The sequence below is a fragment of the Rhinopithecus bieti genome, unplaced genomic scaffold, assembly GCF_001698545.2.
Source record: "Rhinopithecus bieti isolate Rb0 unplaced genomic scaffold, ASM169854v2 scaffold_14455, whole genome shotgun sequence".
Lineage (NCBI taxonomy): Eukaryota > Metazoa > Chordata > Mammalia > Primates > Cercopithecidae > Rhinopithecus > Rhinopithecus bieti.
The window spans coordinates 942,767-964,104 of NW_016807905.1; the positions used below are offsets into that span (position 1 = coordinate 942,767).

Consider the following 21,338-nt stretch of genomic DNA (forward strand, 5'->3'; position numbering starts at 1 on the left):
ACCAGCCTGGCCAACATGGTGAAACTCTGTCTCTACTAAAGATACAAAAACTAGCCGGGCAAGGTGGCGCATGTCTGTAATCCCAGCGACTTGGGAGGCTGAGGCAGAAGGATCGCTTGAACCCGGGAGGCAGAGGTTGCAGTGAGCTGAGATCGTACCACTGCACTATAACCTGGGTGACAGAGTGAGACTGTGCCAAAGGAAGGGAGGAAGAAAGGAAGGAAGGAAGGAAGGAAGGAAGGAAGGAAGGAAGGAAGGAAGGAAGGAAGGAAGGAAGGGAGGGTGAGAGAAAAGAAAAGGAAAGAAAAGAAAAGAAAAGAAAAGAAAAGAAAAAAAAGAAAAGGAAAGAAAAGAAAAGAAAAAGAAAAAAAAAAGAAAAGAACAAAAAGAAATTTCCAAGATGTCCTTGAATTGTCTAACTATGGACATTGGCAGTTGTCTCCCTTCTATCATGTAGAATACTTTGACTTAGTATTCTTCCAGATACAAGGGGATATTTGCTTGTTTTTCAAAGTGTTTATTTACTGCTGCTACTATTTGATTACAATGTATTAAATTTTAAAACCTGCGGAAGTGGTCAGGTGGGGAAAAAAATCCTGTAGTGGACCTCATACACCTTTATCTCATTGAATTCGGATTTTTACTCAGTGATCCAGTGAATGAGTCTTTGGTTAGGTGTGGCAACTCAGGGTCAGAGAGGTGAAGTGACTTGCCTGAGGCCACATGGCTGGTCAGAGGCAAAATGGCGTTTAATCGGAAGTTCATCTCCTCCATAGCTTTTCCCGCTAGCAAAAGATGAAGGATGGGAATTTTCCTTACTGCCTATAATTTGTGGCAATCCAATCCCACAGAAAATACACAAGGAGGTGCTCAAAAGTCGGGGCTTCTTTTGGGCAGTAACTAACTCGGGTCAGTGCCAAGCCTTAGTCCATGCTGTCCCAACCACCTAGGACACCTTTCCTTCTCCCTCACCTGCCGGTTAAATCCTCCACTGCTCAGGAGTCACCACCCAGCTGAGCGGGGACTGCTCCTTAATGTTTCCAAAAATGAGACACTGTATTTCTCGACATGCAGGTCTAACCAAGCTACCTTGTCACCAGCGTCCAATGCAGAGAGAACACTCAAAAATCATCAGTTCTTAACAGCGTGGCTTCCACGCTTCTCGTTCACCCCTCTGCCTATCTGCCTGAGGGCAGGTGCTTCATTCCTCAACAGCTCCAGTGCCTAGCAAAGGTGCTAGCAAATAACCCATGATGAATGAATGAATGAATGAACGAGCGAATAAATGAATGAGCCTCTTCTTGACTGTACACAGACACCATCTCTGGGCAGCTGAATGGGTGAGTAAGCAGGAAAACTCTAGCAAACCAGGATTAGGGGGTATGGGAGACCTGCATTATTTTCTGTTAACCAGAGACAGATAATGGAGGACAAAATTGATGGACTATGGACCAAACGCATGGCTTCTAGGTGCATGGCGCCAGGCTGTGGAGGGAGTAGGGCCAAGATCACCAGGACCCACTGATGACCGATGTGGCCAGTGTGGAGTGGGGGAGTTTCCCCTCTGTGAGCCTCCCTGGGGCCAGCTCTGGCTTCTTTCTCACCAAGCCCAGAACTTAAAAATGGGGATGTGGTGAGGGCTTCCTGGAGGTGGTGATGTCCCATGAAGGAGGCTTTGGGGAAGAGGAGGATGCTTTGGGAGGGAGAGGGACATCTACCACAAGGGGATATGTGGGAAGAATGAAGGCACAACCTAAGTGGACATGAAGTTATCCAGAGAGTAAAGCACTCAACTCTAGTGCAGGCTCTTTTGAAGCCTTTATTCAGTTAAATCAATGCTGCCCATTCATATGGATCTCTCCAATGTTTGCTTGATTCATACAGGATAACATTTCAGGATCCAAACTGTTAACTCTATGCCTTGGAACATTTTGTGACCCCAGGAACACATCATGAAATATTTACCAAACTGGATCTTTCTGTTTACACTACGATGATAGCGTGTACATATTTCACTACATCTTTGCCAGCAGATGGAAACCTTTACTATAAATATTTGCTCTGTGAATGCGAGTAGAATAAATTTCATCACACTGGAAAAGGCAAAGTTCTCAAATTAGGGGAGTCAATTGTTACACCAACTCAACAGACTTGTTTTCTGGGCATTTTTTAAAAATGGAAAAATAACTGTAGTTTCCAGCTGGGTGGAAATACAGATCTAAGAATTTGCTTAGCTGAAATCACAATGATGCAAAAAAGTGGAACGGAGAAAAAAACTGAAAAGAGATGCCAAAATTTGACAGAAGTCTATTTGTTAGATGTGACTTACTTCTGTGTTAGTGCATGCAAGAAAAAAAAAATGCATTTTCAAAAAAAAATAGGGAGGTTGTTGAGTATCTAGCTGAGCCAAGCCTGTGCTGAGCAATTCAGAGATGACCTAGGCAGTGCCTCTGCAACCTCAGCATGCAAGGAATGTGTTCCTGCTACACTTGTTGCAGGGACTGGAGGGACTGAGAGGGGAAGAGGGCAAGACCTGTTCCCACCATCAAAAAAGTACAGCCTGTTCCTGCTGCAATAACAAAATATCTTAGACTGAGCAATTTATAAATAATAGAAATTTACGTCTCACAGTTCTGGAGGCTGGAAGTCCAAGATCAAAATGCCAGCAGAGTTGGTGTCTGGTAAAGGCTTTCTCTCTGCTTCCAAGATGACACCTTCTCACTGCAATCACAAGAAAGGACAAAAGAGCAAAAAGGGACAAATGTTATGTCCTCCCACGGCAAACGAGAAGTGGAGGGGCTAGGCAGCTATCTGAGGCCACCTTTATACGGACACTGTCCTATGCATGAGTACAGAACCTTTATGACTTAATTGATTCCCAACAGGCCCCACCTCTTAATACCACTGCTTTGGGGTTTAAGTTCCAACATACGAATTTTGGAGGGACACATGCATTCAAACCATGCACGTGTTTTAAGACATCTTTGCAATTAAGGCTTTAGTGGGGTCCCAACCTTTCAAATGGTTGAGCATATCTGTTCTCAAGTCTTCAAGGAACAAACCTCTTCAGTAAGATAGAGAACAGTTACCCCTACCCCACAAGGAAGCCACAGCTCTGCTCTAAAAGGAGGAAATTGTGATGTAGTGTGAAGGTTACAAGCTTTCATAGAAGGTAGAACTAGATTCAAATCCTGATTCTATTATACACTAGCTCTAGGACCTTGGGCAAGATTTGTCTTCTCTTGAGTCTTAGTTTCCTTATCTGTAAAATCAGGTGAATTAGTTCTTGCATGATAAGGATGCCTTTGTGAAAATTGCCTGTCAATGTGAGCTGTTATTTTTATAGGTGGAGAGGCGGAGATCCGGAGAGGGCTTGGGAGCTGTCCAGCATCAAACAGCAAGAAATGGGCAGCGCCATGCTGGAGCTCAAGGGTCTGGGACCACAGACCAGTAGACTGAAGCTAGGAAATCCTCTGCCTCCCCACTCATAGAAGACCGAGCCGCTTCCTTTCTCAGAGTCACCAGACCCATCTCGCTTATTGTACAGATGAGAAAAGCAGCTCAGAGCAGGGCAGGGATGTGAATGTGACTCCTGCACACCGTCTTCCCGCTTGCAGCCCCTCTCGGTGCTCTCCATACTCTCTGCACCTCTCCATTTGATGGCATTCGTGATGTACAGATTCAAATATGTTGTTGACATTTTCCCGGGCCTTCCAGGCAGGCATGTTTGCTTTGGAGGTATTGGATAGACGTGGTAAAATCAAGGGCTTTCCATCAGCTTCCTAGCTGTCCATCACCCAGTGCCACGTCTCCCCCAGCCATGGGATCGCTTGCCATTTATACAGTCTGCTCCCCTACAGAGTCATCGAGAATCAACCTACAGAGGCCAGAGTGTCTCGACAGTACACCAGAGAAATCCAGGTAAGCACAAGGCAATGGCACTCTCCAACCTGCCTTTTCATCAGATGCTGAACCAGACTAAAGCTTTTGATACATGTTACCAGTTACAAATTGTGTTTGGTTCTAGCACAGAATATGAAAAATCATGGCTTCAGTCATGATGAGAAGCCCAGGGTTAGGCTGGCAGAGCCTGCCATCTCCTTCCTTGGCTACCCCTAGCATGTGGCTTTCATCTTCCTTCTAGTAAGATAACTGCTGGGCTTCAGTCATCATGTCTTACATGTAATCAGGAAAAGGCAGGAGAGGAAAACAAAAGCATGCGCTTTGCAGCTGGGTCAGTCACTCTAGAGAATGTTTTAAGAAGCCCCGACCTACAATTTCCATTTATATCTCATGGACCATCCCTGGTTGCAAAGAAGGTTGGGAAAGATAATTTCTTTGTTAAGCACATTTCTTCCCTCAAAAATAAAAGGATTCTATAAATAAAGAGGGAAGAATGGGCATGTGCCCTCAGCTCTCCAAGCTTCCATTTCCTGCTCTTTAAAGGAGGCATGTCAATAACTGTCTCATAGGATTGGGATGTTGTAAGGAATCAGGGCACTCCTCCAGCACCCAGCAGGAAAGATGCTTCCCGGCCACCCTCCCCTCCTTCGGACTGTCTGTGAGTCTTCCAAGGGTACTTACTGTCAGAATCAGGGAGGGATAAAGAGGAACTTTAATTTGCAAATTCAAAATTAACTTCTATTTAGTGGCACTAGGCTAAACAATTTTCAAAATGCTTGCTGAATTCTCCTAGTAACCTTTTTGAGTGAGATGCAGATTAAAGTATAAAAAACTAACAGGCAGGAGAGCCAGGTGCTAGCCACTAACTACAGCCGGCCTTAGGAAAACTTAACCCTGATCCGAGCCTCTGTGTCCCATCTGTAAAATGGGTATTGGGCTGGGTGCAGTGGCTCATGCCTGTAATCCCAGAACTTTGGGAGGCTGAGGTGGGAGGATCATGAGGTCAGGAGTTCGAGATCAGGCTGGCCAATATGGTGAAACCCATGTCTTCTAAAAATACAAAAATTAGCCAGGCATGATGGCGCATGCCTGTAGTCTCAGCTACTCGAGAGGTTGAGGCAGGAGAATCGCTTGAACCTGGGAGGTGGCCGTTGCAGTGAGCTGAGATCATGCCACTGACTCCAGCCTGGGTGACGGAGCAAGATTCCATCTCAAAACAAAAAAAAATGGGTGTTGGGTGGGTAGGAATGAGTCCAAATGACTCCTTTGCTCCCCCCAATCTCTTTTAGCTCCATAGAGAACTTCTCAGAGTGACCCTGAAGCTGACTCTACTTACCTGGTATCCCACGGGTACTGCCCCAAGACGCTGAAGGTCTCGGGCCTCCTCATCCTCTGTTGGTTTCTTGCCCTGCTGTCTGCTCAGTATTGGAATATTTGACTTGCCTGTGGATTTATTATATTGTATATTTTAATTTCTTGGCCTTTAGTCCCTTGGTCATTTTTTAAGCATGCATGCCTTGTAAATTTTTATTGGATGCTGAACATGATGGTGAAATGACATTATCTTTTTTCAAGAAACGAAGATGGCAGAAAGATAGAGCAGAAATGGATCATGACCTTGCCTTGGCTTAGCTTTGTGTTTTATTAGATAGAACCATTTTGGTCTTGTTCTTACTTTTAGAGGGAGACTATTTCTAGGGTTTGGCCCTTTCTCCTAGAGCATAGTCTTTTGTGTCTTCACTGAGAGCTTAAGATGTGTACCAAGGTCCCTCCCATCAAAGGGGCCCACCTCCAACCAGCGCTTCCTTCCCCAGCATCACACAGTGGAGGTGCTGATGTCTCTGTTCAGCTTTTTAACTTTCCGCTGCTGTTTTCTGCCTCAAGCCTGAGAGTCCTACCCTGCAAGGGCGCAGCTTAAAAGTTGAGATTTCAAGGCTCCTTCCCTGGAGACCTTCCTCTTTGGGATTTTGCCCCTCAAGTCCCAGCTACTTTGGTGGCCCCAAATTCCAATTTTTGTCTCCTCATCCCTGTAAGACTCTTTTTGCTTGGACTCTGGTTGATATGTTGGAAAATGACCTCAAGCAAAAGCTGGGGTGAATATGGAGCCCACCTTGAATGATGCCTCTTTCTCAAGAATCACAGCATTTCAACTTGTGCCCGTGTAGTTGCTCATGGATGTCCTCCTTTGTTTTTATAGATTTCCATCTCTTATAGTTGACTCTAGTTGGGAGGGTTAGTCTGATGCAAGATACTCTGTCGTGATCAAAACCAGAACTCTGCAGATGGAACTTGAGTGTAGATTTCACAAGGACTGTGAACCCTCAGTGTGGTTCAGGGATAGGGTGAGAAGGATGAACACAGAGAATGCTTCCATATTTATAAAAACAGGCCAGGCGTGGTGGCTGATGCTTGTAATCCCAGTACTTTGGGAGGCTGACGGGGACAGATTACCTGAGCTCAGGAGTTCACGACCAGTCTGGGCAACACGGTGAAACCCCGTCTCCACTAAAATTAAAAAAAAAAAAAAAATTAGCCGGCTGTGATGGCTGGCACAGAGGTTGCAGTGAGCTGAGATTGCGCCACTGCACTCCAGCCTTGGTGACAGAGCGAAACTCCATCTCAAAAACAAAACAAAACACCACACACGCGCGCGCGCGCACACACACACACACACACACACACACACACAAAGAACTTCAGGGTTGGTTATTTCTGGAAAATGCTTCACGGGTTATAATGTGGCAGGGAAATGCAGAAAAACACCTAAGGATGTTCCTGCCGGTGCCATCTGGGGTAAAAACATGAAAATTGCCCAAAAGAGGAGACATTCCATGAACATCGGTCAATACATACCTTAGAAAATTCTGCAGACGAGGAGGTAGACAGTCCTGACGTGCTGCTACTTGAATAAATGCTTCTGTAGAAGCATGACAGGCCAATCCTTGTTTCTCATCATGTTACGTGAATGCATACCTATGGAAAGAAAAACTGCCAAAAAAAGACACAACAGAAGTTATCTCTGTGAACTTATTTTTATCTACTTTTCTGTCTTTGTACATATCTTTATTTTCTAATTTTCTACTTGCCTAAAACAGATCACCCAAATTAAAATGTTAAACCATGAGGTGGTTCACGCCTGTAATCCTAGCACTTTGGGAGGCCAGGTCGGATGGATCATCTAAGGTCAGGAGTTCGAAACCAGCCTGGCCAACATGGTGAAACCCTGTCTCTACTAAAAAATATGAAAAAATTAGCTGGGCGTGGTGGTGGGTGCCTGTGATCCCAGCTACTTGGGAAGCTGAGGCAGGAGAACTGCTTGATCCCAAGAGGTAGAGGTTGCAGTGAGCCGAGATCACACGACACTGCACTTCAGCCTGGGCAACAGAGTGAGACTCTGTCTCAAAATAAATAAATAAAATAAAATAAAATGCTAAACCAAATGGGTTATGAATTTACATGAGAAAAGTGACCAGGGACTGGGCTGAGAGTCTCCTTGGAATCTGTCAAGGGTCTAAGGAGAGAATTGTCCCCTATCAGCCTCTACCTGTTAGTCTCAGGTCCCAGTGGGGCCATTTGCACTGGCATTTGGTTGAAGTCCCAGGAAGCCACACGAACACCTGCATGCACCTCCTTTCCGGGAGGGGTGGAGTGTGTGTCAAGGTCCCAAGGGCCACTCCCAGTCCAGGGAATGCACCGTTTAAACGGGCACAGTAGATGGGCCTGTAGTGTCCACATACTCCAGCCCTGGTCCCTCAGCCTGGGCCCTTCTTGTCCGTGCTGCGGAGCCTACTCTCTCCCACCAGCTCAGGGAGGTCAGCCCTTGAAAATGTCAAGTGAAAATCATGATCATAATGACGCATCGGCACAGTGGTGACCATTTGTGAAGCACTTACAATGTGCAAGGTGCTGAGCTAAGTGCTTATAACAAGGGCAAGAGGAAGGTATGCGTTTGTATCCTCTGCAATTTCCAGATGAGGAAAGCCTCAGGTATCCAGCAGGTAGGTGGCAGAGCTGGGATTCCATCCCGGGTATGTCTGTCTGAAGCCAGGGCATATCACCACCACCATTTCACTGTAAAATGAGGAGAGTGTGTCCTGCATAACATCGTGTGGTGAAGCAACTTGCGCTAAATCCCACAATCCCACAGCTGCTAACAGGTGGGGGACTTCAGAGACCATTGTCATAACTCTAACATTATGCAGCCTCTTGTAGCAGCCGTGAGCAGCCCTGCTGGGGAAGGCAGTGTCCCTGCAGGAAAAACCGTATGTCCAGCTTTTGGGCATAAATACAAGTTGTGTGGCCTTGGGCAAGTGAGTTCATCCCTTGGACCCTCCGTTTCTTGCTCTAAACTCTGAGGAAAAGCAGGTCCCTCTCTGAGCCTCAGTCGACCCATCTGTAAAATGGACATAGGTGAATGGGTCCACATGAGTTCTGTGGCCACGTCAGACCTAAGCTCTGGGAAGACTCTCTCAGAAAGTGTCCTTGCAAATGACCTCTTTGCCCTGATCCTCCACAGGGACCTAACCCAAGATGCTGAATGTCTCCGGCCTCTTCGTCCTCCTCTGTGGGCTGCTTGCCTCATCCACTGCACAGGAGGTCCTGGCTGGAGTTTCTTCCCAGCTCCTTAATGGTGAGACTGTCCTGCTCTGGATCATGCAGAACCCTGAGCCAATGCCAGTGAAGTTCTCATTAGCAAAGTGCCTGGGACAAAATTAACACTATTAATTGTTCGCTGTCCTGACTGCAACATCGTTTAATCCTCGTTTTCCGAGAGCCCCCTCTTTCCTGTCTCCTTGCTGTGCTTTATCTATCAAGACCCACCATCAAAGGAACCAGCTCTGCATGGACTGGTCCCTGTCCCAGCCTTTGTACCTGCTGTTCCCTCTGCCTGGAACATTCTTCCCCTACCTGTCAACATGGCTGCCTCCCTTCCTTCAGGTCTCTGCTCAAATGCCACATTTGCAGAAAGCCCTTCCTTGACCTCCTGCATAAATGAATCCCTCACCCTGCCTTTTATTTTTCGTCATAGGATGGACTGATATTCAGCGGCATGGTCATCATGGTTAAAATATTGAAATTTTGGGTTATACTATTTGGGAAATACTTCCTGCTTACAGACTTTCCAGGTGCTCCCTATTGCCCCAACCATCCCAGCTTCACCCCCAGAACTCTAGCTTCCCCATGAACTAAACAACTATGCAGTTAACACCTGGCACAGCCCAGGGACCCCAGGACCTGGGTCCAGAGTTATGGCCAGTGCCCCTGTTGAGCTCGTTGCTAAATACTTTGAAACCAACCCCTTCACAGCACTTGTTTGCACCTGAATCCTGCCTGTCCCTTTATCCTCCACTTTTTCATCTGTCTCTCCTCAGCCCCGTAAGAATGCCAGCTCCATCAGGGTGGTGCCCAGGGTGGTGAACAGACTGGGTGCATGGCCCAGGTGCATAGTAGGCCCCTGTGAATATTTGCTGGATGATTATGTCTGGAAGTTGGCCCAGAGCCCAGCAAGCCAGAAATAGCTGATCGACAAGTCAGAGCCACATAGGGGACATGCTCAGAAGTCAGGGTTATATCTGAGGATCTTTGGCATCTAAATGTCTACATGGATTTGGGGGTGGGACATTCTTTACAGATTTGACTCAAGGACTCCTCAGGGCAGACTTTCTTCCCAGCCTGCAGACAATCGGCCTCCAGAAATCATTGAGTAGTGCCTTCGACGGTGTATCAGGCCTCCTGAACATCTTGGGGCCTCCACTCACCAATGAGATCGACACTGTTAGGTGAGTGGTCTCTGATCACCAACCACCCCCAGTCCAGGCTGTCCTGGTTTGTTGGATAGTTAGAGCTCTCCCCACATTTCCTGACCTCGCAGAGGCCCTTCCCTTACAAAGAGCCTTTCCAACTCTGATGGCCTGAGATCCCCTGGTTGGGAGAAACTCCCACTGCAGGAGGCTAGGGGACGGGCTAAAGACACAGGGATCCAGTCCCCTTGTCTGGGAAGAGGATGGCTGCTCACCAGCTGTGACAGCATCACCAATCTCCCCCTTTCTCTGAGCCTCAACATCTGCCCTGTTCAGTGGGGAATAATAGCATCTACCCCCATGGGATTGTTGTGAACATTAAGTGGAATAATATGTGTAAAATGCTTGCACATCTTCCTCTCCTCAGTACGCATCCAATCACAGGTAATAAACAACAGCAAGAATGTGATAATCCTAATACTAGATGATGCTGGGCTTTAGGGTTAGACTGGCCACCAGAGTATAAAAGACCTGGGTCCCTTGTCTCACAAGCTTCTTAAACTCAACATGTCCAAAACTCAACTGCTGACTCCCACCTTCATCCCTGCCCCAACCTGTGCCTCTCACTGCCCAGCCCATCTTACCTAATGACAACTCCATCCGTCCAGTTGCTCTGGCCAAAAATCATGATGTCCTCCCTTGGCTCCTCTGTCTCCCTTGCACCTGCTTCCAGCCTGTTGCCAAATCCTCCCTGTCACTTCTGCCTTCAAATCACAGCCAGGTATCTTACCACTTTTTTTTCCCACCTCTGGTGATCTGAGCCACCATTATCTCCCCGCTTGACTTACAGCCACGGATTCTCCTGCTTCTACCCACCAGCCCTCATCTCCTCCATTCTGTTCTGCCAGTATCCAGAAAAATTTTTCTAAGAAGCAGAGCCAACCCTGTAACTCCCTTGTCCAAACCCTCCAATGTCTTATCTTCACCCTCAAAACCAAGTCCAAAGTTCTTACCACTGGTCCTCAAGGCTCCACGCAATCTGGCCCTGGCTACCTCGCTCACCTCTTCTACTAGTCTCGCCTCACTCTCTGCCTGCTAGCCACACAAAGCCTGTTGCTGTTCCTCAAACACACAAGCCACAAGCCACATTTCAGCCTCAGGGCTTTTGCACTTGCTCTGCCTTCTTTATTATTTTTACTATTATTATTGTTTTGAGATAGGGTCTCGCTCTGTCTCCCAGGCTGGAGTTCAGTGAGTGGTGTTACCACAGCTCACTGCGGCCTCAACCTCCTGGGCTCACGCCACCCTCCTGCCTCAGCCTCCCGAGTAGCTGGGACCACAGACACATGCCACCATGCTCAGCTAATTTTTTGTTTGGTTGGTTGATTTTTTGTTTTCCTTTGTTTTGTTTTCGAGACAAGGTATTGCTCTGTCACCCAGGCTGGAGTGCAGTGGCACAATCATGGCTCACTGCAACCTTGACTTCTCAGACTTAATTGATCTCCTGCCTTGGCCTCTCAAAGTGCTGGGATTACAGGCATGAGCCATGCACCCAGCCTTGCTCTGTCTTAAGCCTGTCCTTTCCTTCTCCTGACTCTCTGCACGACTCATTCTCACTTCATTTGTGACTCTGCCCAAACGTCCACTCCTTTGATAAACCTTCCCTGACTACCCTGTCTGAAATTCCACTCTTCCCAATATTATCTTCCATTGTCCTGATCCTGTAGGGCCTTTTTTTTCACCATGCCTATCACTTTCTGTATGTATTTATTTACTGGATTTATTCTCCTATACATACATACCTGCTCCAAGCATCTGCTGTATATGGCTTTCAGTCTTATTCACTCATTGATTCCAGCCTGCTTGGTGCTGGGCAAAGTGCTGAACATGATTATTCTGAGATGCATTAAGATAAGAGCTTCTTTTTGCTCGGAGATATATTTCCAGTGCTTATAACACATAGTAGCTTTGCAATAAACTACCTGGTTAATGAATGAGTAACCATCTTTGCCTATATTCAACTTCTTCTCTGCAAGGGACCTGCCATTGCACAAAGTGAGGTCCACCTGCAGCAGGAGCCACAGCCTCCCTGTGTTGTGCTGTTTCTTCACCCAGGATACAGGTGAAAAATCCTCAACTCCTCCAAGTCTCCATTGAGAGCACCCCTCAAAGAAAGGAGGCCACTGTACGAGTACCATTCATATCTGAGTTGATCGTGCAGTAAGTCACAGCTATGAGTCTCGCAGGTTCCATCGGCTTTTGCACAGGAGTCGGGGGTTGTGGGCAGGAGCCCTAACCAAAGGACTCAGCAACAGACTCGCTGTGTGGTTAGAGCAAAACATCCACCCTCTCTGGGCCTGAGTCACCCCATGTGTAGAATGAGAGGCCTGCAGAATACTTGAGTGCTCCAAGCTTGGGGCCCCTCTGGGGAAAGCAGAAGGGTTGAGCAGATTTCCTCCCCCTACCTCTTCCAGACAGCCCCACCTTCATTTATTTGGACTTCGTGAGTCCGCTTAGTTCTGATTGAATGTAACTGAAAACAAGAACACAGAATCACCTCTGGACCCCAATTCTGTGACACTATTGCCTAGAGATCACCCCAGGAGATGCATCTGGCCCACTGATAAATTTTGTCTGGTTTGCATGGTGCATCTGCAGAGGCCAGGCATTCTCCAGTTCACCACAGCCTCTACCTCTCCCTGTGAAACTAACTGCCGGTCTACTTCATTCATTGCCATTTCAAGCCTGGTCATCAAGGCAATGGATTCTGAGACCTCTAGAAAAGGACTTTCCAAGGTCAGATGCAGCTTCCTAGTTTTGATAAGATGCCATACTTAGGATCAATATTTTCCTTCCTAACTGTCCCCAGAGCCAGAGATAGCAAGTATTAGATTCCCTGAGTGCAGAACCCTCTGACTTAGCCACTGGCTGGATGCATGACTTGGAGAAAGCCATTCCCATTCTCCAGGACTGAATGGCCTCTTGAAAAATGAGAAAATGACCTTAACAGGGTGGTTTTGAAGATTCTGTGGCAACATGGGGAACCTAGTTCTAGAAACAAATGGGGATGTAGTGAGCTCTGAGCTTCTCTCCCACCTGCCTTACCTCTTCCCTCCCACAGGCTACTGACCTTGAAGCCCTTCACAGCTAATATGCAGTCAGATATAAAAGTCCAGATTCGTTTGGAGAAGAATGTAGGTGGCAGATACGAACTTGCCTTTGGGAACTGCAAGCTCTTGCCTGAGGCTATCTGGATCCAAACTGGAGCCCAGTGAGTTCTCCATCTGTCTTTCTCTGTGTCCAGCTGGTTATGATGATATTCCCAGTGAGGTTTCACCTGAAAGATGTCACCAGAAAAACAATACCCTACAAAATTAGGCTTTTGTGTGTATGGTGATGTGTGTATAATAAATAGGACTTTCTGTGCCTTTAAAATTTTGTTTTTTACAAAAGTAATAATTCTATTGACATGAAAAGAGACTTACCAAATAGGACTGAGAAAAAAAAAAAAAAAGGATTGCTTGGCCATTTGTTGATAGGTTATTTCTAAACTTTTTGGGCCTAGTGAGGTGGCTCATGCCTGTAATCTCAGCACTTTGGGAGGCCAAGGCAGGTGGACAGCTTGAGCCCAGGAGTTCAAGACCAGCCTGGGCAACATAGCAAAACCCTGTCTATACAAAAAATATATAAATTAGCCACGTGTGGTGGTAGGTGCCTATAGTCCCAGCTACTAGGGAGGCTGAGGTGGGAGGATCACTTGAGCCCAGGAGGTTGAGGTGGCAGCAAGTCACAAGCATGCCACTGCACTCCAGCTGGGGCAACAAGCAAGACCCTGTCTCGAAAACATTAAATTAATTAAAAAGACAAACATTTTGCTATCATAAATAACCCAGAACATTTTGATATAGGAAAATTTTCCAAAAATAGAATTATTTTCTTATTGTAGATTTTTAAGATTATTCCAAAAGTATACACAGTTCTACAACTTCTAAGTTTTAAGCACTGCCAAACCGCTCACCAAATACCTTACCAATGGAACTGAACCAAGTGGCATGTCTCTAGCTGATATTGGGCAATTTTGTCCCATATACAATAAATCCCAATTATTCTCTTTTTCACAACATTTATTCTTTTATACATATATACCTTCCCCAAGCATCTGCTATAGATGGCTCTCATTCTTACTCATTTATTTCAGCCTGCTTGGTGCTGGGAAAAGTGCTGAATATGATTATTCTGAGCTACGTTAAGACAAGATCTTCTTTTCACTAGGAGGAAAATCCCACAAATGCTATTATTTTCATTACTTTGACTACCAGTAGAAAAAGATTTCATCATTTCTTAGTCTCTGATATTTCCTCTTCAAAGAAACTGTCTTCAGAGATTTTGTCCTTTTGTTAACTAGAGTTTTAGTGTTTACTTCTAAATTTGTAATCCTTTTTCAAAAGTCTTCCTTTTAAATATTTTTTTGAAATGGGGTCTCACTCAGTTGCCCAGGCTTAAGTGCAATGATGGTATAATCTTGGCTCACTGCAAGCTCCACCTCCCCAGCTCAGGCGATCCTCCCATCTAGGCCTCCTGAGTAGCTGAGATTACAGGTGCAGGCCAACATGCCTGGCTAATTTTCATGTTTTTTGTAGAGACAGAGTTTCACCATGTCTCCCAGGCTGGTCTCAAACTCTGGCACCCAAGTGATCTACCTGCCTCAGCCTCTCAAAGTGCTGGGATTACAGGCATGAGCCACCACACCTAGCCCTTTTAAAAGTTTGTTTATTTGTTTGTGTGTTTAAATTAAGGCTGATATCTACATTTAGCTGAATCCAGTGGTCATCACCAGTCCATTTTCTATCTTGTTTTCCTCTTTCACGAATTCTCTGTTTTGATTCATCTCAGTTGCTCACTGTTTTAGGAAAGCTCTGGGTGTGGAATGCTTTCTGCACACCTGGTCCTGTCCTCCTGACATGCTCAGACATAAATGAGAACCAGGCCAGATTCACAGCCCATCTCCCATTCTGAAAACTCTGCAAATACCTCTCTCTCCCGTGATGTACTAAAGAAAACATGGCCCTCCTTTGTGAGGAATCTGAGACCTAAGTTTGGAAGCAGTAGATCATAGCTGATTTCTATGCACACTCTTTAAAAAATAAAGACATAAACCCTTTGCCTGAGAATAGGACAGATTTATCCTCACATGTTAAGGATTAGAGACTGAGTCAGGAACACAGAACACAAGGACACCTTTATGCTATTTCCTGCTTCTTTCTCCTGTCTCCCAATTAAAGAACGATGTTATACTGTTCCTTCCATGAAAGCACTGGCCCTCCGGCAGAAGAGATAAGTTCCACTGTAGCATCAGGTAATCAGAGAAATGAGAAAGTGAGAAGGAAAGAGAGAACTCAGAATTAGCCAGGATGGTCAGGAAGAGCTTTCTGAAGGAAACCAGTTGGCTGAGCCTAACAAGAATTTGAAGAAGGCATCTCCAGAGGGAGATGCAAAATAGTCACAGAGAAGATAATGGTGGGTAACAATGATAAGGGAAAGGTGACTTAAATTGGACGATTAATTTTAAGGAGCCCTAGAGTGTGGACTGGAGCAGTAGGACATGGCTGGGTGAAGAAGTTCACGGTCATTGAGCAAAGAAGTGATGTGGAGAAAGGAATCCGAGAGAAGTTAATCTGTTCTGCGTATTTTCTGCCTCTTCATTTAGACTCGCCCCAGCAGCAAAATTTATTGTGGCAAACATAGAGAGAAACCTGAAAAACATAGTAGCCCATGATCTGGGACAAAAGGTAAGTATGCAAACCCAGATTACTTCCGTTTTTGAGCTGAGACTCAGATAACGAGGGATTGGATCTTCTTGATGAAGTGGGAGGAAATCTTCCAGGAAGGAGAGCTAGGGAGAGATGGAGTAGCATCTATTAAGCTCCCATTCTGCAATCGGTCACCGGTGAATAATTTAACAGACATTCTTTAATTCTTCAGGTCAAAATCAGCATCCGTGTGACCAGAAGGGAGTTGATAATTCTCTCCAAAACTCAGTTTCCTTATCCATAAAATGGGGATAAGTAATCACAAAATTAACATTCACTAAGCACTCAAACACTATGCTAAGTATCCAAATTTTCTTATCTCATCCTCCAAACAATCTCATACTCCAGGTGACAATATCACCTTCATTTTCCAGATTTAAGAAACAGTCCCAGGCAGGGCCAATGACTTACTCAAGCCATATAGCTGCCAAGTGGCTGAGTTGGCTTGTGACCCTAGGGCAGCCTGAGCTGGCTTGTGACCCTAGGGCAGCCTGTCCCCAAAACCCATCTACTTGGTTGTCCCCAGAATGGGTTGGCTTAGGAGAACTTGCCTTGCTCACTCCTATTTAGGCTTTATTAATGGAGCCCTCCTCCTGACTTTTGCCTATTTCCTTGTCTTTCAGGTGTGTCCCGTGATTAATAAATGGCTCTACAACCTGGAGCAGCATGTGGTTAAAGAATTGATTAGTAAGTGCTGGAGGTGGGAAGGGACAGGAACACTCTAGAAGAAGTCTGAGACCCCTCTGTCACCCTGTGTATCTCATTTCCCCTTACCTCACCCTGGCACTTCTCCTAGACCAAAAATCTCTTTCCTGCTGAAGTAGAATGGTCCCTAATAATCACAACCTTAATAAACTCAGCTGACATTTACTGAGGGGGCCCAGTGTGCCAACATGAAGCACTGTGCCTGCACTAGCAATTGAATGTGCATCTTTAGCTAAGGACATGCTTGTTTCAATTCTATTCTTGTCCTCAGCCTAGAGCAGCTAAGATATGAATGAAGGCTTCTCCAGGGGAGAAAATCTGCCCAACTCTCCCTTTATTCTCCTCTAAACTTTTATGATGTTGATTGACGGGCAGGAAATTGGTCTGGTTTCAGCCGAGACAAAGACTGCCTCCTTTCAGATGCCTCTACCTCAAGCATCCAGAGTTTTCATATCTGCTAGAATTCAAAGCAAAAAATGCAAGATTGAATCCCAGCAGCTCAGGCCCCCATCAGGACTCCAAACCTCCCCACCCGAAAAAAAAAAAAAAAAGCTGAATTGAAAGGTATATGCCTTCATTCACTGAATATTCACTATTCCTGCCAAGTGCTAGATGCCGGAGTTTCTAAAGTTCTCTCGAGTGGCTCTCCCAGCAAGCAATTTTCTGACCTATGCTTTATACCTTCATTGACTGGTGAAACTTCATTTACTTTTTTTTTTTTTTTTTTTTTTTTTTTGCTTTTTGAAATGGAGTTTCACTCTGTTCCCCAGGCTGGAGTGCAGTGGTGCAATCTCAGCTCACTGCAACCTCTGCCTCCAGAGTTCAAGTAATTCTTCTGCCTTGGCCTCCCAAATAGCTGGGATTACAGGCATGCATCACCACACCTGGCTAATTTTTGTATCTTTAGTAGAGACAGAGTTTCACTGTATTGGCCAGGCTGGTCTTTAACTCCTGACCTCAAGTGATCCACCCACCTTGGCCTCCCAAAGTGCTGGGATTACAGGTGTGAGCCACCACGCCCGGCCAGAACTCACTACTTATGAGGTAGGAAGCTTGAGGCAACTAATCTGGATGAGCGTAAAAATTCCCAAAGCTTGTGATCCCAGGCCCATGCAAATGAATGGGACAGCTCAACCAACACCTTCACTCTGCTATTGGGCCATCGCTTCAGAGAGATGACCAGATGAAGTGAGACTCCAGCTGCAGTAATGGCACCTTTCTCCACTGTCTCATTCCAATGTAGGAGCTCTTAAGTGATTAGCTTGGAAGGAAGTGGTTGTTCCTGATCTACAGATAGGAAACCAAGATCCAAGAACTTTAAGCAATTTATCCAAGATTGCTTGGCAAAAAATAATAACAATTAAATCTAAATGCATATTAGGTGCTTTACTATGTGCCAGGCTCTTTGTGGACTTTACATATGTTAACTTGATCAGTCCACACGACTCCATGAACTAGGTATTATCACTATCTGCATTTTAAAGATAAGGAAACAGAAACAAAGGAAGATCAAAATGTTTGCCCATATTTCCATGGAAGAAAGTGTCAGAGCCAGAGTGAACCCACATCCTCCAGCTACAGAGCTCACACTGGTAGTCACTATACTGCATGGTTATCCATGCAGTATCCATGCAGTATCCAGAACTGTCCACGAAATCATTCAAGACAGCCAGCAGCAAATCAGAGCTTCCAGCCTCAGACTTCTGTCTCCACACCTTGGGCTCATTCCCCCTCCCCATTCTGCTCCCAGTGCTGCTCCAACGGGGAAACCTCCCTGGTCTCTCTGATCCTCCCCCACCCCCACTGTCTGAGGTATCTGTTTTGCATTCTAGATCTGGTCCTGCTGCAGGAAAAGTACCAAGTCACCATCTAAATGTCCCCAAAGTGAAGGAGCTACTTGTGTACCAATCCGGTGAGAAACCAGAGCATATTTCCATTCCTTAGTGATGACCTTTGGCCTTTAGGGTCATTATAAGTGTGTTACTCATTCATTTATTAAATTGTAGTTAAGCCTCTACTATATGCTAGACACTATTCTACATGTTAGGAATACAGCAGTGAAGGAGATGGACAAGGAATCTGATTTCCTGAAGCTTGTATCCTAGTTGGGAATACTAACAGCGAACAAAGAAATAAAATTTAGTCAACTAAATTCCAGAGGATGGTGGGTATTCAGAAGAAAACAAAGCAGGAGGATGTGGACAAAAGTAACTGAGGTGGGGACAGAGAGAGGCATCAAATTAATATAGTCAGACAGAGGCTCTTTGGGGAACAGATATTTCGGCTGAGCCCTGAATGATCAGGCAGTAGGAGTTGTGCCAAGACCCAGGAGAAAAGTATCACAAGCAAGAGGATGAACACGTGCAAAGTCCCTGAAGCAGGAATGAAGGAACTTGCCTTTTTGAAGTAAAGAAAGGAGGTTGACATGGGCTGGAGTGTGCAGGGAGCTCAGTTTTAGGAGACATCTTTACAAGAGTGATATCTGGCAGATAAAAGGAAGGGAGTTTCTATAAAAGGAGATGTCATTATTCATTCATTTATCATGTATGTATTTGCAACAATTCTGTGCTGAATACACTCTGCTCAGGTGTCACTATCTCAAGTCTCTCAAAAATGGCACATCCACCACTCTCTTCCCTGTTTTATTTTTCCTCATAACAGTCATTATTATCTTACTTCCTACTGTATTATCTGTATCTTTTCTCTACCCCTCCCAAAATAATGTACAACTCATGAAATCAGGGACTTCATCTTATTCCCTGTTTTATCCTAAGTTCCAGGATTACAAAAATGAATCACACATGGCCCCTGATCTCAAGATCCCCCAGCCTAGCAAGAGATAAAACAAATAAATAGGCAATTTCTTGTGCACTGAGGTGATCAGTTAAGGTTCTATGGAAGTAGACAGGCAAGACCCAGTAGCCTTGCCAGGAGACTTCCAGGAGTCTTTGCAGAAGAGGCAAGATTTAAACTGGGTATTGAAAAATGATAAAGACTCTTTTGGTGGGAAAAGACATTATAAGCAGAGGATACAGCATGTGCAAGTACACAGAAGCAGGAAAGGGTCTGATGCTCTGGGCAATGGGGAGAAGCTCTGGGTGACTGCTCGTAAGAGTCACGGGGGATAGAGGTATCCTCCTCTGAGGAGGAAGGATAAGCATGTAATAAGCTGTGCTGTACACATGCTTTGTGAGAACAAGGTCACATGTGATGAATCGAGTTGTAATAAGGTACAGTCCATGATGGGGACATAAAAAATTAAGTGGCCAACACCATAATGGAATCTATATCCTTGAGTTAATTAGCTTAGTTATGTCATACTCTAAACCATTGTTATCCAATGGAAATATAACAGGAGACACACATGTAATTTTGAATTTTCTAGCAAAGCCATCTTTGAAAGGAAAAAGAAACAGATTATATTAAACTTACTGGTTTATATTTACAGATTATATTAAACTTACTGGTTTATATCCAAAATATTATCATTTTAACATGGAATGAATATAAAAGTAATAAAATATTTTACATGTTATTTTTGCGGTAAGTCTTTGATCTGATGTGTATTTTATACCTACAGCATATTTCAGTGTGGACTAGCTGCATTTCAAATGCTGATATCCATGCGTGACTAGTGGCTACCCTATTGGACAGTGCAGCTCTCTCTAAGTTAATTGGCTGGCAGTTGCAAAACGTTGAAAGGTCTAGGGCATCTCAGGTGCTCCTGCCAATATATCTAGGCAGTCACTTAGCACAGAAGTCCCAAATCTGTGACCCCCCCATATTATATTCAGCTCACAGACGTATTTGGTTTAGCCTATAAAGTGTTTTATACATGTGACTGAGTTGCCAATATTAAAAGTAAGAAATATGTCTTTTGATTAACTAGGGCACCTGGTGATATTTTGTATTATTGTGCTGTGAAGTAGGCCAAGGTGACGAGGAAGAGCCACCTTAATTGATGAAAGGAAGTCCAGGGAAACAATGAGAAAACGTTATCCAGAGAGAGGCAGTGGATGGGTGTCCCTACAGGAATAGACTTCAGCACCACGGACAGCAGTCATACCAGCACGGAGGGAGAGGGCAGGAAGTGGGAAAGGCTGTCAGTTCTGACCGGAAAAAAGGGTGTGAAATTTACTAATACCTGGATTATTTCACACAGAATCAGCTTCTGCATCCTAGTCTTCTCCCTGGAATGTTCTCCACACTCCAGGACACCACCTGCGTAGATGGTGTTGATTATTCAGCTGATGCCTGGAACTGCATGACCCACCCTGGACCCAAAGATCCCCTGCTTCTCTGGGTATGGAGGTTATTTCCCTGTAAATCCTCACCAGAACCTCTGTGCTGATTCCCTGTAATCTTCCCACAATAAATTTTTAGCAATTCTGAACTGCAAATTGTCCACCTTACACAGCGCCATGTGGATGGGGGCAACGTAGCCAGAGACAGTGGTGGGTCTGGCCATGATAACGAAAGTCTGGAAAGCAGGGGAGGATACGTGGGTTGATTTGTCCTTAGACAAGTGACTCCAGAGTCAGGGTTCAAGATGGGTCTACCCTTACTATTCTTCCTGCCTCTCCTTGCAATGCCTGTGGCTGGGGAAAGCAGGGCTGAGGATCATGTTGAGCAGCAGAATGGGGTGTGGGATGGAGCAGTTGGTGGGGAATGAGCAGCAGCTCCTCTGAGCTCCCTCCTGCAGGCCTGGCTACCTGGTTCCCATCCGAGCCCCACCCCTCCCCAGCTGGGTAGATTTGGGGATTTTACTTAACATTTCTGTGCCTCTGCAAAAACTGTTATATATGTGTGTATATATATGTTCCATTCTTTATGTATATATTACATACATAAAGAGTGGAATGAACGAATGACTAGATGAATAATGAATTCCATTCCTTAGAAGAGTAATTCTCAAAGTATGGACTGAACCCCCTGCATCATCTCTCTAGGGTGTTCATTCCAAAGGCAGCTCCCAGCACCTCCGCCAGCCCCTTCTAAATCAGATTCAGAAATATGCATTTAATGCTTCTGCCTTCTGCTGTTCCCTGGAGTTTGGGGACCTCTGCCTTTTGCTAGGGACCTGGAATTCCCTTAGGGCCCCAAGGAGAGGAAGTGGACACCCCAATTGGCCGTTGGAGATCACAGGTGTGCATAAGCCTGCTTGGCCCAGAATTCTGCC

General features: G+C 45.3%; 1 protein-coding gene across 1 annotated transcript; it reads left to right on the plus strand.

Annotated features, from left to right (window-relative positions):
* Positions 1 to 3,884: 3,884 nt before the first annotated feature.
* Positions 3,885 to 20,678, plus strand: LOC108536989 (putative BPIFA4P protein). The gene is made up of 9 exons (XM_017884095.1): positions 3,885 to 3,921; positions 8,420 to 8,533; positions 9,536 to 9,683; positions 11,760 to 11,864; positions 12,766 to 12,915; positions 15,352 to 15,433; positions 16,078 to 16,141; positions 17,992 to 18,071; positions 20,322 to 20,678. The coding sequence occupies exons 2-8, from the start codon at positions 8,434 to 8,436 to the stop codon at positions 18,030 to 18,032; spliced, it is 690 nt and encodes a 229-aa protein (XP_017739584.1). The 5' UTR covers positions 3,885 to 3,921; positions 8,420 to 8,433; the 3' UTR covers positions 18,033 to 18,071; positions 20,322 to 20,678.
* Positions 20,679 to 21,338: the final 660 nt, after the last annotated feature.

What these genes read in the sequence shown, in the direction of transcription:
- LOC108536989 (XM_017884095.1), top strand. Translation starts at nt 8,434, where the DNA reads ATGCTGAATGTCTCCGGCCTCTTCGTCCTCCTCTGTGGGCTGCTTGCC. An exon ending in ATATCTGAGTTGATCGTGCA is followed by an intron (nt 11,865 to 12,765) that starts GTAAGTCACAGC and finishes TCCCTCCCACAG; the next exon opens with GCTACTGACCTTGAAGCCCT. An exon ending in TGTGGTTAAAGAATTGATTA is followed by an intron (nt 16,142 to 17,991) that starts GTAAGTGCTGGA and finishes TTTGCATTCTAG; the next exon opens with ATCTGGTCCTGCTGCAGGAA.